Below are 15,165 nucleotides of genomic sequence, written 5' to 3'. Positions count from 1 at the left end.
ACGAGAAAAATGCAGATTTGCCCTGTACACAACTTGAGAGTAATGAATATTTGTTTTATTTTATTTTATTTATCACAGTTTTGGGACCCTTTATCATTTCAAACAACCCTTTATGTGTTTCCCTTTTTTTACACATTTCAAATCTATTCATATTTCTAATCTACTGAGTGATTCTCAAACTGTGGTGCTTGTATCACAAATGGTACCCTGGGCTCCGCATAGTAGTATGCCAAATAAACACTTAATTAAAGTACATTGTTTTATTTTCCTATATAAATTAAAAAACAGTGGGACTGTTCAAACTGTGAGTAATGTTACAGTGACCAAAATTCTTAAAAATATATTTATTAAATAAAACATCTGCCTTGTTTTATTGAATACATAGGCCTACTATGTTGCTGTTTGTTTGTTTTTTTAATTGAATTATTTATTTCAAACCTGCACAGTACAACAACACACATTTTTTTTTTACATTTTGGCAGAGACATTTATGCAAGGCTTGAAAAGGGGTTGGATGAAGCAAATGCTTATAATATCCCAACCCCTCTCACTCATTCCACATTTAAGTAATGCTGTAATTTAAGGCTGGTCATTATGATGTTTTCTGAGGTGTTACTTGGTGAAAAAAGTTTCAGAACCACTGGTGTACACCATATCTTATTATATTTAAATAATTGTTATTTTTGTGGTACTCATTGGGCTAAATCTGGGACATTTTGTGCCATCTGGTGGGTTGATATGACAATAAAGTTCCTTGAATCCTTCACACAAAAATATTTTGTTCTTTAAACACCTATTGGGTAACCTATATAGTTTTGTTTTGTATTTTTGTGGCATTTTGTTTGGAACAGGCTGATAGACAATATCCATTAAAAGTAGGGATGTCCAATAATGGCTTTTTGCCGATATCCGATATTCCAATATTGTCCAACTCTTTAATTACCGATACCGATATCAACCGATATATGCAGTCGTGGAATTAACACATTATTATGCCTAATTTGGACAACCAGGTATGGTGAAGATAAGGTACTGTTTAAAAAAATTAATAAAATAAGATAAATAAATTAAAAACATTTTCTTGAATAAAAAAAAAGAGTAAAACAATATAAAAACAGTTACATAGAAACTAGTAATTAATGAAAATGAGTAAAATGAACTGTTAAAGGTTAGTACTATTAGTGGACCAGCAGCACGCACAATCATGTGTGCTTACGGACTGTATCCCTTGCAGACTGTATTGATATATATTGATATATAATGTAGGAACCAGAATATTAATAACAGAAAGAAACAACCCTTTTGTGTGAATGAGTGTAAATGGGGGAGGGAGTTTTTTTGGGTTGGTGCACTAATTGTAAGTGTATCTTGTGTTTAGGAAAAAGATTCAAAGTGAAGTTCATTCTGTTCACTTTTATAAAAGCAGTATTGTTTGATTAGAATGGCAGCACTGAAACTGATTCTTATCTTGTCACATTATGTGCAACCTGCGCGGTCATACAAATACTGAGGCTCTTTATAGTCTGATACCGAGAGGGAGCTGCGTCACACAACCAAGTGCTCATCTTTCACTCGGACGGGTGGGGTTTTCATTCAGTCCAGAGATGAATGCTTTATGATCACACAGCCTGGTTCCCAGGATGGGTGCAGAATAAAGGGGACGCATTGTACAAGGGATTGTTTTGCCGTCCTATCCTTTATTCCAAACACACACACTCTGATCCACCAAGCGGGATACTGTCTCAATCTACACTAAAGCAAGGAAATAGCGTTTTTGTTTTTCCAGTTTGTCAACAGAAATGCTCGAGGGGTTCCGTGGAGACTAATAAATACCAGGCACCTTGTTAGTGTGACAAGCGGGCGATTCATAGCTGATTTGGATGATGTGAGACAAAGAATGTGTATGAAAAAACTGCCACTACATGTTGCAAGTCACGACCATGACAGCTGGGCGGGTCTGTTGAGAGTGCTCTGAGGATCGGAGTACACCCTCTGCAGGTTCAGATGTGCAAAATCAGGGGTGGTTCTGGTCTGATCATGTTGGTGCTGTAACCTGCATGCTAACAAGATTTTCTTTCGGGGTGTAACGATATTTTTATAACCAGGATTCGATTTACGATCTGGGGTTGTCGATACGATTCAGGGACAATATTAGTTTTTTTACAACGATACGATCCCGAAACGATTCCGTGAGTTGAAATTGATTCAGTAACTTTTTAGCCAAACACCACACTCACAATACAACATTGCATACTAAACTTCAAAGTCAGATACGACACATTTCTAGAGTAGGAGTTTGAAATCAATCGATTCACTAGGCTTATTTTAAGGAGGAAAGCCGTTTCCCCTCTCAGAGTCTTGCCACTGAAGTTGAAGTTGGTCCATCATATTTTACGGAGACTGAACATTTGCCAGCAGTATAACCCCTAAGAGTTTGCCTTCCTTTGCTAACCATGCGCCCGAAGTCTATAGTCTGCTGCTCCTTGTCCGCCGTCCGGTTAATACAATGCTAGTTTAAAGAATGACTCCAGCATAACTGGGTCAAAAAGTCAGAAAATACTGCCCTCTCTTCGCTTTATTAAGGTTGCCCAATCAAAAAAAACAAAAAACGTTTTTAGAGTATGTCCTTTGAGCTCTGCACAAGAAGATAAGCAAAATAAATCAAAGTTGACTCTGAGATCTTGGATCTTTACGTTTACGGTCTTTAATTGTTTAAAAAAGTGCCCAAAAGAACTTTATATAAAGTCTGCCGTTCTCAAAGCCAATGTTTTCTTTTCTAGTATCGATAAATTCGATTAATTACCTTTTAAAACAATGTTAGATTGATACATATCTTCTGGAAGGCCAGCTAGCCGAGCACAGATCGATATTTTTGAATCATAGTAGTGTAAATCGATCCGTCGATGTATCGATCAATTGTTACACCCATGGTTGTCTTCTCATGTCTTGCTCCAGGTACCCCGGTGAATCGTATTCCCATCATGGCCAAGCAGGTCCTGGATCTGTACATGCTCTACAGGCTGGTGACAGAGAAGGGCGGCTTGGTGGAGGTCATCAACAAGAAACTGTGGCGGGAGATCACCAAGGGACTCAACCTGCCTACCTCAATCACCAGTGCAGCCTTCACCCTCCGCACACAGTCAGTACTCACAAACACATGCATGTCATGTCCGCAAGTACCTTTAAAAGTATTTCTCTCAATCCCAATACAGAAAATCGCAGATTCTGAAAATTTACAAATCATAATGTTGCGGTTAATAGTATTCTATCTTTATTTGTCGTTATTTATATTTTCTGAATAAATTATGTGATAATGTTTATCAGTCAACTCATTGGTGTTAATTTTCAATCTATCAAGGTAAAAAAATAATATCAAATTACAGCATGTTGTTTATGTAGTTTGCTCATTTTCGTCAACTGGTGCACTGGATGATTTTTTTTACATATGTAGCATAATCTACGAAGATACAAAGAATTGATATTGCGACATCTAATGGACACATTTACAACAGCAGTTTCTTTCATTCAAAAATTTCAGCTCACTTTAATACTTTGCAAACTCATCCCGTGGGCCGGATAAAACCTGTTGGGCCGTATGTTTGACACCCCTGATTTAGCCCTATCCAGCACTGTACAGTTGGAGCATTTTTAGTGGGTTAGGTTGTGCTAGTTTTTGGGTAAAAAAAGTAGCACGCGAATACAGATTGTAACCCTCTCATCGCATTTTTCTCCCAAAATAAATACATCCAAAATTTATCAAAAGAGAGTAACATTTTCGCCTAACTGTATAGCATGTTAGAAATAAACTTAAACCATAACCAATGATTGTGAAATTGTTTGACGCAGAAGTGTTCCCTCTCCTCTTCCTCCATACCCAGAGGGGTGCGGAATAAACAAAGTCTTAGTTGGAGGAACTGGTCAGTAAAAGACAGCGTTCTTTTCACCACCGCGTTAGTAACGACAAGGGTTGGTTAGTTAGTTAGTTAGTTAGTTAGTTTCAGTTTATTTTGAACATGCAATACAATTACAACGGAGGGAATATTGAACAACAAATCAATGATTGAAGTGACAAACTTGCCATCCAAACAATGCCCCGTTTGTTGACAAATACATACAGCCATGGAAGCACATTTAATCTATTTATTAAGTAGAGGTAACACAAACCAGTGAAAGATTCAAAAGAGCTGCCGTCAGAGCCAACAAACTGTTAGACTGCTTAGTTTTGTCATCACAACATCCTGTTTTGGCAGTGCTGTTTCGGTTATCAAAATATTTTTTCTGTGGGCAAATTTCCGGTGCATCACTTGTCAATAGTGCACAAATAATAGGCTATATACACTCAAAGCCCGATATAACGCAGCCGTTGGGGTCCATAAAATCTGCGTTATACGCGGGATCGCGTTACATCTAAACAAAGTTGAACCTATACGCCTCACTGAGTTGCAGAACAAGAAGACAATCAGGGGCGCCGAAACAAGCTCGCTAGTTAGCATCATCTAGTTGGCTACCTTGTTGACGGCTGTCTACTTTGCTGCTAATTATATTTGGATGATACCCATCCAAGCACTGTTAGTTCCAAACCAGTTGTAGTTCTAGAGAAGTTGTTAGTAGTCAGCGAGAAGGTATATTTTTGACCTGACGGCTGTAAACGGTGGTCACAACACCAGAAGTACATTACCCGAGGGCAGGGGTCGGCAACCTTCACCACTCAAAGAGCCATTTTGACCCGTTTCACAAATTAAAGAAAACAATGGCAGCCACAAAACTCTTTTGAAATTTAAAATGAAATAATACTGTATACAAAGTTTTTTTATGCTTTGTGCTATGTATAAACCAGGGGTCTCAGACACGCGGCCCGCACCTTAATATGAAAATGTAATGTTAGTGCGGCCCGCGAGTTTTATAAGAATGGCGCTTGACAGCGGGCGGTGTGTAATGTAGCCCGGAAGAGTTAGGGATGCATGGGATTCTGGGTATTTGTTCTGTTGTGTTTATGTTGTGTTACGGTGCGGATGTTCTCCCGAAATGTGTTCGTCATTCTTGTTTGGTGTGGGTTCACAGTGTGGCGCATATTAGTAAGAGTGTTAAAGTTGTTTATACGGCCACCCTCAGTGTGACCTGTATGGCTGTTGACCAAGTATGCCTTGCAGTCACTTACGTGTGTAAGCAGAGGCCGCATACAACATGTGTCTGGGCCGGCACGCAGATAGTATGGTGAAAAAGCGGACGCGACGACAGGTTGTAGAGGATGCTAATAAAGGCAGTGCCATCACGGCACGCCCTCAATATTGTTGTCCGGGTGAAAATCGGACAATATTTGCCCCTGGAGATTTCCGAGAGAGACACTGAAATCCGGAAGTCTCCCGGAAAAATCGTGAGGGTCGGCAAGTATGCAGCTGAGCCGCATCAGAGTGGTCAAAGAGCCGCATGCGGCTCCGGAGCTGCGGGTTGCCGACCCCTGCCCGAGGGGGAGTGTCGCTACAGGATAGAGTTGCCAAATGGGTTTTATGAGTTCTTTGCATGCATGTTATAAAATTTTACATTACATTATCAATGATAATAATGTTAGTAAATGATCTCCTAAAAAACAACACATTGTGCGGACCATTACATGGGACATGTATGTGTCAAAAAGACAGCTAAAAGAGGTTCGTCGATGAGAATAAATCTAAATGTAACATACAGTGTAGAAATGCAGACATCCAACCATCCATCCATTTTCTACCGCTTGTCCCTTTCGGGGTGGCGGGGGGTGCTGGAGCCTATCTCAGCTGCATTCGGGCGGAAGGCGGGGTACACCCTGGACAAGTCGCCTCCTCATTGCAGGGCCAACACAGATAGACAGACAACATTCACACACTAGGGCCAATTTAGTGTTGCCAATCAACCTATCCCCAGGTACAGTTTCAGGAAATGTAGTCTCGTTTTTTTTACATTTTCTTTCAGGCTTTGCATGGCAGCACTTCTTGCTGATAGAAATGTTCCTATTTTTTTTTCTTTAGTTTTCCTTTTTTTTCCTCAAACGGTGCTCACATGCCTGAACACTCTCATACAACAGGCTCAAAGAATATCTCTCCTTTTTTCCCAGCAACACACAAGCAAACTTTCAACCCACAACAACACACACGCCAGTCAAAGCCATTGGTTAGAACCCCGTAGTCAGCCGCTAAAATTCAATAAAATGATCCAGATTTATGTGGTGAATACAGCGGGAGCTTGCAAACTTACCAACGCTCAATGGTTTAAGTTTGTGAGTTCCTGCCTTGTAGATGGTCAACAGTAGCGTGACTCCTTTGTCTTTAAATTGTTGGAATCCTTCTCTGTGTTGAGACTGCATAATCCTGTCTCGTCGCAATTGTACTAGGGCTGCAACAACTAATCGATTATAAAAATAGTTGGCGATTAGTCATCGATTCAATGGATCTATGCTATGCAGAGGCAATTTTTTATTTTATTTTATTTATTTATTTATTTTATTTTATTTTATTTTATTTTTATTTTTTAGAAACCTTTATTTATAAACTGCAACATGTAAAAACAGCTGAGAAACAATAATCAAAATAAGTATGGTGCCAGTATGCTGTTTTGTTTTGTTTTTCAATAAAATACTGGAAAGGATAGAAATGTAGTTGGTCTCTTTTATCCGATTATTAATCGATTAATCGAAGTAATAATCGACAGATTAATCGATTACCAAATGAATCGTTAGTTGCAGCCCTAAATTGTACGGATGCATGTTTTTTCCCAAAGGGGACACGCATCCATGATCCGCTTCAGAAACATCAACAGAAACGTCTGTTTTCTTGGGAGAGCCGAACATCCCGTGTGACGGTATCTTGAAAATGAACAAACATTTGTCGCATACGTCACTGCTGGCAAACGGCGAGGGTCGTTGACAGTGACGATGCTCAAAGCGCTTTTACATAGTGAAACCCATCTACATCTTTTTAAAGCTACATTTAAACAAGTGTGGGTGGCGGTACAGCAGGGGTCACCAACCTTTATATATAGTATAGAGCTGGGGTCACCAACCTTTTTGAAACCAAGAGCTACCAGTTTCCATCCATCCATTTCCTACCGCTTATTCCCTTTGGGGTCGCGGGGGGCGCTGGAGCCTATCTCAGCTACAATCGGGCGGAAGGCGGGGTACACCCTGGACAAGTCGCCACCTCATCGCAGGGGCTACCAGTTTGATACACACTTAAATAAATTGCCAGAAATAGCCAATTTGCTCTATGTTATTATTAATGATTAATGATATTTATCTTTGTGGAAACACTGATCATCTTAATGATTTCTCACAATAAATATATACAGAAACAGATAATTATCAATATGCAACACTTTATTTTTATAATTTCTCTAAGTGCACATTTTTCAAATTGAACATTTTCAAATGATCACTTCTAAAACAGTCTTGTGAAATCACAATATCCCATTTTAACTAGCTAGCCACTAACATTTTTTAACAAATAAATTAAAATATCAGGTTGTGACGTTGATTTTTGAATGAAATTGAATGAAAGATTAAATGAAATGAGTTTATTTCGGTCATATAATCAACCATCAACCATTAACCATTTTGTGTGACCAGTTTAAGTACAGACTATACATATTTAACAATCATACACATTTACACACAAAAGGAAAAGAAAAGAAAAGAAAAAGAATGACCGAAATAAGGAATAGGCTGAAGCCAAAGCTTATATTTGCCTATCCTAAACCTTCACTGAAAATAAGATTACCTGGAACATCAACGTTAAAAAAAAAAATCAAAATCAAATCATGAATTACTTTGCACCATGTTTGTACAAATAATAACTCATGTAAAACACAAAAGTCAACTCTCAAATTTTTAAATAAATCATGTCACACTTTGAACTGGACACCAAATCTGTTATCTGTTTCTTTGTCAGTTAGTGAAGACCAAGTCTTTAAAATATTTTCTTGGATTTTCAAATTCTATTTGAGTTTTGTCTCTCTTAGAATTAAAAATGTCGAGCAAAGCGAGACCAGCTTGCTAGTAAATAAATAAAATTTAAAAAATAGAGGCAGCTCACTGGTAAGTGCTGCTATTTGAGCTATTTTTAGAACATACCAGCGGGCTACTCATCTGGTCCTTACGGGCTACCTGGTGCCCGCGGGCACCGCCTTGGTGACCCCTGCGGTGCAGTGTCTTGCCCAAGGACACAACGGCAGTGACTAGTGTGGCTGAAGCGAGGATCGACCCTGAAACCCTCAAGTTGCCGGCACGGCCGCTCAACCAAACGAGCCACGCCGCCCTGTAATAACGAGCCAGTCTTTTGAATGGCTCCTCAAGATTCGCCTCCCTTCAAAAAAACCTAAATCCCATCTCTAATATTCTCAAAGTTGTTGCCTGTAGTTATGTTGGTTAATCATCTTGTTTTATTGCATTTTTAATATCATTTACATGCGTTATTGGAGTTCTTATCCTTGGTTCTGTCAAGACGGGGACTTAGGCGTGGTTTGGACAGGACACGGCGTGAAGGTGAATACATATTTAATTTTAACACTCAAAAAAGGAATAAACAAAAGGCGCGCACAAGGGCGGAAGTACAAAACTTGGCTATAAAAACAAAAACTCGCACAAAGGCAGAACTATGGACAAAAAAACGAAAGACACTAACTGTGGCATTAATCAACAAAACTTCCTTGCGATGACGTGAACAGGGCAGCATGGACTATGAACATGAAACTGAGTGTCAGGAGTGTGTCAAGAGTGATGGCGCCAGGCTGACTGCCTGGCAACGACAGGCTTAAATAGTGATGACATGATTAGTGAAAACAGGTGCGTGACTCAAAATGTGAAAACGTGAGACAGGTGCGTGACATACATACTTGCCAACCTTGAGACCTCCAATTTCGGGAGGTGGGGGGAGTGGGGTGGGGTGGGCGTGGTCGGGGTTGGGGCGGTGGGCGTAGTTGGGGCGGGGGCGTGGTTAAGAGGGGAGGAGTATAGAATTCACCAAGTCAAGTATTTCATATATATATATATATATACATATATCTAAGAAATACTTGACTTTCAGTGAATTCTAGCTATATATATATATATATATATATATATATATATATATATATATATATATATATATATATATATATATATATTTATTTTATTATATATATATATGTATATATAAATAAAATAAATACTTGAATTTCAGTGTTCATTTATTTACACATATACACACACATAACACTCATCTACTCATTGTTGAGTTAAGGGTTGAATTGTCCATCCTTGTTCTATTCTCTGTCACTATTTTTCTAACCATGCTGAACACCCTCTCTGACGATGCATTGATGTGTGGCACGCACAAAAGTGCTTTCATCAAATGCATTAGAGACTGGAATCTTCCATCTCTCCCTAGCATGGCCCAAAACCGGTCAATCTTCAGAAGATCTTCAGTGCCAAGCACTTGGTAGTCCACTACTTCTTCCTGGAGGCTATCCAGGTCCAATCGCAGCTGTGGCTTGGAACTTAAAAGCTGTTATGAGAGTAGCGTATGTGTGTGTGTGGCCCTTTAATAGGTGAGCATGTGAGGTGAGTGACGTCAGTGAGTGTGTGGGCGAGAGAAGAGAGGGAGCGGTAGCGTGAGTGCGGGCGGGACTAGTTTGTGTTAGATTGGCTGTGTGCAAGCAATCAATAAAGCAAGATTTGCAACTAATCGCCGGACTCAGGCAGGAAAGGTGCAACAAAGCGTATTTCTTCATCTTACTTGTCGTCGGCGTCGCCATGGCTGTATCTTCCTCGTTCTTCTGCTTCGTCTCCTTGTTGTGTGCGCAGTTGTGCACTGCACTTTCTAAAAGCCGTATATGTTATTGATGTTATAGATGGCAGTATTGTCCTATTTAAGAGTGTCACAACATTGCTGTTTACGGCAGACGAACTGCTTTACGGTAGACAAAAACTTTACTGCTGCTGTTGTGTGTTGTTACCGCGCTGGGAGGACGTTAATGAAACTGCCTAACAATAAACCCACATAAGAAACCAAGAACTTGCCCTCGATCATTCTACAGTTATAATGTGATTGGGCAGGCACACTGTTTATATCGTGGGAAAGCGGACTCAGGTCCGCATGGAGCTGGAGGGGGCGTGGCCTCCAGCTCCGCCTGAATTTCGGGAGATTTTCGGCAGAAAATTTGTCCCGGGAGGTTTTCGGGAGAGGCGCTGAATTTCGGGAGTCTCCCGGAAAATCCGGGAGGGTTGGCAAGTATGGTGACATGACGATGTGAACCAGGTGAAACTAATGGTTACTATGGTGACAAAGGGAGTGAAGACAAGAACTAAAAAGTGTCCAAAAACCAAGCAAAACATAACTAAACAAAACATGATCACAGACATGACAGGTTCTGTCAATTTTAATGGCTTTGTCTGCTTTTTTAAACAATTCTACACTTTTTCCATTCAGATACATGAAGTACCTGTACCCGTACGAATGTGACAAGAGGGGCCTCAGCAACCCCAACGAACTCCAGGCGGCTATTGACAGCAATCGGCGGGAAGGCCGACGGCAGAGCTTCGGCGGCTCTCTCTTCACCTACTCCCCCAACGGCACACCAACCATGCTGTCTTCGCCAAAGCTCTCCACACCCACGATGGGCTTGACAATGGGCACCAATGGGTCCTCGCTCACCCCCATTCAGAAGATCAGGAAAGGTGCTGTTTAACTATAGCTAGCCAGTTTTTTTCTTTGTCATGGAAGACCTTTTTGACACATTTTGTTGACAAACTGATCTCTTTCTGACTAAAAGAAGAAGGTGGTCAACCTTTCGTGGGAATTGGCATGCCGCGCATACCGGCGGGAGCCTTGGCGGGTCATTCGGTGGCTGCAGTGCAGGCGGCGGCGGCCCAGGCGGCCATGACAGCTCAGGTGGCGGCTTTGGAGCAGCTGAGGGAAAAGCTCGAAGCTGGTGAGCCACCGGAGAAGAAGATGGCGCTGCCAGCTGAGGAGCACCATCGACTGCTGCAGAGAGCACTGCAACACAACCTGCTGGCCATGACAGCCCAGATTCCCCCCATGAACGTCCGCATCAACCAACTAGGTCAGAGCTGGGCAAATATTTTGACTCGGGGAGAGACAAAAATGTGTCTTGGGGGCCAAGGTGGATGTGTGTATAAATTATATGTACCGTATTTTTCGGACTATAAGTCGCAGTTTTTTTCATAGTTTGGCCGGGGGTGCGACTTATGTGTGAAATTATTAACACATTACCGTAAAATATCAAATAATATTATTTAGCTCATTCACGTAAGAGACTATACGTATAAGATTTCATGGGATTTAGCGATTAGGAGTGACAGATTGTTTGGTAAACGTATAGCATGTTCTATATGTTATAGTTATTTGAATGACTCTTACCATAATATGTTACGTTAACATACCAGGCACGTTCTCAGATGGTTATTTATGCCTCATATAACGTACACTTATTCAGCCTGTTGTTCACTATTCTTTATTTATATTAAATTGCCTTTCAAATGTCTATTCTTGGTGTTGGGTTTTATCAAATAAATTTCCCCAAAAAATGCGACTTATACTCCAGTGCGACTTATATATGTTTTTTTCCTTCTTTATTATGCATTTTCGGCCGGTGCGACTTATACTCCGAAAAATACGGTACACATTTGGGTCGCTTTTTTTCAGAAACACTAATACCAAAAGTCACAATGTCCGGTAGAATTCTTAAAACTAGGGATGTCCGATAATGGCTTTTTTGCCGATATCCGATATTCCGATATTGTCCAACTCTTAATTACCGATTCCGATATCAACCGATATATACAGTCGTGGAATTAACACATTATTTTGGGAGGTGGGGGCATATATTGTAGCGTCCCGGAAGAGTTAGTGCTGCAAGGGGTTCTGGGTATTTGTTCTGTTGTGTTTATGTTGTGTTACGGTGCGGATGTTCTCCCGAAATGTGTTTGTCATTCTTGTTTGGTGTGGGTTCACAGTGTGGCGCATATTTGTAACAGTGTTAAAGTTGTTTATACGGCCACCCTCAGTGTGACCTGTATGGCTGTTAAAGTTAAATTACCAATGATTGTCACACACACACTAGGTGTGGTGAAATGTGTCCTCTGCATTTGACCCATCCCCTTGTTCACCCCCTGGGAGGTGAGGGGAGCAGTGGGCAGCAGCGGTGCCGCGCCCGGGAATCATTTTTGGTGATTTAACCCCCAATTCCAACCCTTGATGCTGAGTGCCAAGCAGGGTTGTAATTGGTCCCATTTTTATCGTCTTTGGTATGACTCGGCCGGGGTTTGAATTCACAACCTACCTATCTCAGGGCGGACACTCTTACCACTAGGCCACTGAGTAGGTGGCCTAGTGTGACCTGTATGGCTGTTGACCACATATGCTTTGCGTTCACTTGTGTGTGTGAAAAGCCGTAGATATTATGTGACTGGGCCGGCACTCAAAGGAAGTGCCTTTGAGGTTTATTGGCGCTCTGTACTTCTCCCTACGTCCGTGTACACAGCGGCGTTTTAAAAAGTTGTAAATTTAGCTTTTTGAAACTGATACCGATAATTTCCGATATTACATTTTAAAGCATTTATCGGCCAATAGTATCGGCAGTCCGATATTATCGAACGTCCCTACTAAAAACGTTATGACAGACCATCTAAAAAAAAAAAACGGAAAGGAATTTTACAGTTTTTTACTGAATGGGACACCAAAAATGTACATTAAAATAAAGAATGTGGGATTTACAATATTAACTATGAACAATAAAACACTGAATATTAACAACGCAACACTTAATTGGCTCGAGTGTGTGAATGTGAGTGTGAATGTTGTCTGTCTATCTGTGTTGGCCCTGCAATGAGGTACTGGACTTGTCCAGGGTGTGCCCCGCCTTCCGCCCGAATGCAGCTGAGATAGGCTCCAGCGCCCCCCGCCACCCCAAAAGGGTCAAGCGGTAGAAAATGGATGGATGGATGGATTAACAACATATGAACGTCGCTCCTCTTTAACTTCTCAGACCAGCTCCTCGATAATTGTGTATCTTTTACAATCAAGCAAACCTAACAAAAATGTACAAAACAGCAAAATATGAATGCAAAGTGTAATAAACACCTACAATATGATATATTATCACGTGCAAAATGGAAAATGTTGATCAAAAAGGCACAATGTAAAGAGAAAAAGCTCAAATGTTGATAGTAATATCTAATAATAACAGAGATTTGTCCTTTTTTTTAGCATTTTTATCAAATATAGATACACCAGTACAAGAATGAGTGAGGGGACTCCGAGTGGTGTGCTTGGGGGCAAATTTAGGTTCAAAATACACCCCAATTGGCAATTTACATAAAACCGTTAACACGTTTTGAGCAAATTGGTGGCATGCGTTAAAACTTTTTTTTAAATGTCCTGGTATTAATACATTTTTACAATAATATTGCATTTGTGTCATTTTTAAAGTTTATTTAAAAATATGTAAACAAGTAATTTGCGGTGATTAATCAAAATGCAGTGTGATTAATAGAATTTTTGACAGCACTTATTTAAAATATCTAAAGACATAGTGATGGTACGTAAATCTTGCTAAACTAAACAAAAAAAAATGTACTTTAATTTTTGATATTTAAACCATTTATTTTGCGTCCAAGCATACTTGTCATTGGGTTCAACAACTATGATTGTGAAAATAAATAGTCCGAAAGAGAAACTGCAGGGTGTTTCCTTAACAACGTGAACTTCTCGGAGCATGTACTCAATCAGAGAGCAAAACTAACAAGTCATATATTCCCTGTGCTCTATTTTGACCTGTATTTATCTACATTTCATGTATTCATTGTATTGCTATGATTATGTTGTCTTTTATTTTATTGCTATTTGTTGTTGCTATTTCATACCTTACCTATGTACGACAATTGAAATTTTGATTTATGGCTTACAGCCTAACACTTAATTAAAAAAACACATTGAAATTGACATATTTAACTTAGCAACATGAAAAAAGCATTTTTCTTCATAGCTGTAGGTTTTTCTCGTTTTGGGCCGTTTCACCTCAGAATTTTCTGACATGCTTGCCACATATTCTTCGGTTGGTTTCAGTTAGTATCTTAAGACATGCTTGACATGTTACCACAAACCTCAACACCTGAAGGTGAGATAGTGGGCCTGCAAATTGACCTGTTTAGCGCATGGCATGCAAACAGAAATGTTTGTGGGAGATTCCCACCCTCTGCTAGTTGATACTTTGTCCCCTTTGTTGGTTTCATGTCTGCAGATGTCTCAAGTATCGATTTCACATGAACACCTTTGAGTCTTTGGTCCAACTTTTTGTTGGGTCTAACTAGACTTGTGCTAATACATCTTTTCTGTTTTGTGCTTTAGATAGTAGACAGGACTCCGCCATGAACCTCACCACCAATGGCACAAACAGCATCAGCATGTCAGTGGAGCTCAATGGAGTCATGTACACTGGTGAGTTTCTCTTTCCTTTGGCACTTAGACTGCTTCTACACTAAGCCGGCTAAGGTTATACAGAGTAAATCCCAACTAACCTTATCCTTGTCCACACGCACACAATGCCATCGTTTAAGCCCCCCTCCTCCCCTCAGCTTTGACCTAATTTGTTAACAATTTGCTGTGCACTTCTCTTCAGTGTGAAGAGCTGCACTTTACTACATTTGTTTGCAGTGTTGCTTTGTGTGCAAGTTCTTGAATTCAATTGAACTTATCTGAACAATATCCAGTGTTGTGGTATTTCAATTAACTGGAATCCAGTGTGCTGTGGGGCCCTTTTGTAGTGAACCACACCTGAGCCATCATAAATTAATCACATTTTTAATGGACATGTGAAAGTAAACAATGTGATAAAGAACATTTTACAACAATCAATCTAGATATCTGGTCGGACACTCCTCCCTTTTTTGTCTTCACCTTCATTGTCCATTCGTTTTTGGTGACTTTATATACTCTGGATCTAGATGTTGAGTAATTGCTCGACATACATGGCGGACAATAACTGATACAGTCTGCTTTGCCGATAAATGCTTTCAAATATAATATCGGAAATTATCGGTATCGGTTTCAAAAAGTAAAATTTATGACTTTTTAAAACGCCGTTGTGTACACGGACGTAGGGAGAAGTACAGAGCGCCAATAAACCTTAAAGGCACTG

General features: G+C 40.1%; 1 protein-coding gene across 2 annotated transcripts in view; it reads left to right on the top strand.

The window, feature by feature from the left end:
• Window positions 1–15,165, top strand: part of arid3a (AT-rich interactive domain 3A) — a 142,618-nt gene that overhangs the window by 117,888 nt on the left and 9,565 nt on the right. The window contains exons 5-8 of one of the 2 annotated variants that reach the window (XM_061975907.2): window positions 2,956–3,139; window positions 10,437–10,684; window positions 10,783–11,070; window positions 14,376–14,465. In XM_061975907.2, coding sequence (XP_061831891.1) covers window positions 2,956–3,139; window positions 10,437–10,684; window positions 10,783–11,070; window positions 14,376–14,465 — 810 coding nt within the window. Of the gene's footprint in view, window positions 1–2,955; window positions 3,140–10,436; window positions 10,685–10,779; window positions 11,071–14,375; window positions 14,466–15,165 lie in introns of both variants that reach the window. The other variant, XM_061975906.2, reaches the window with a different exon arrangement.

Source organism: Nerophis lumbriciformis, linkage group LG14 (genome assembly GCF_033978685.3).
Source record: "Nerophis lumbriciformis linkage group LG14, RoL_Nlum_v2.1, whole genome shotgun sequence".
In the NCBI taxonomy this organism is placed as follows: Eukaryota; Metazoa; Chordata; class Actinopteri; order Syngnathiformes; family Syngnathidae; genus Nerophis; species Nerophis lumbriciformis.
Note: the sequence above shows the minus strand (reverse complement) of the source record. Positions and strands in the feature narration are given on the sequence as shown.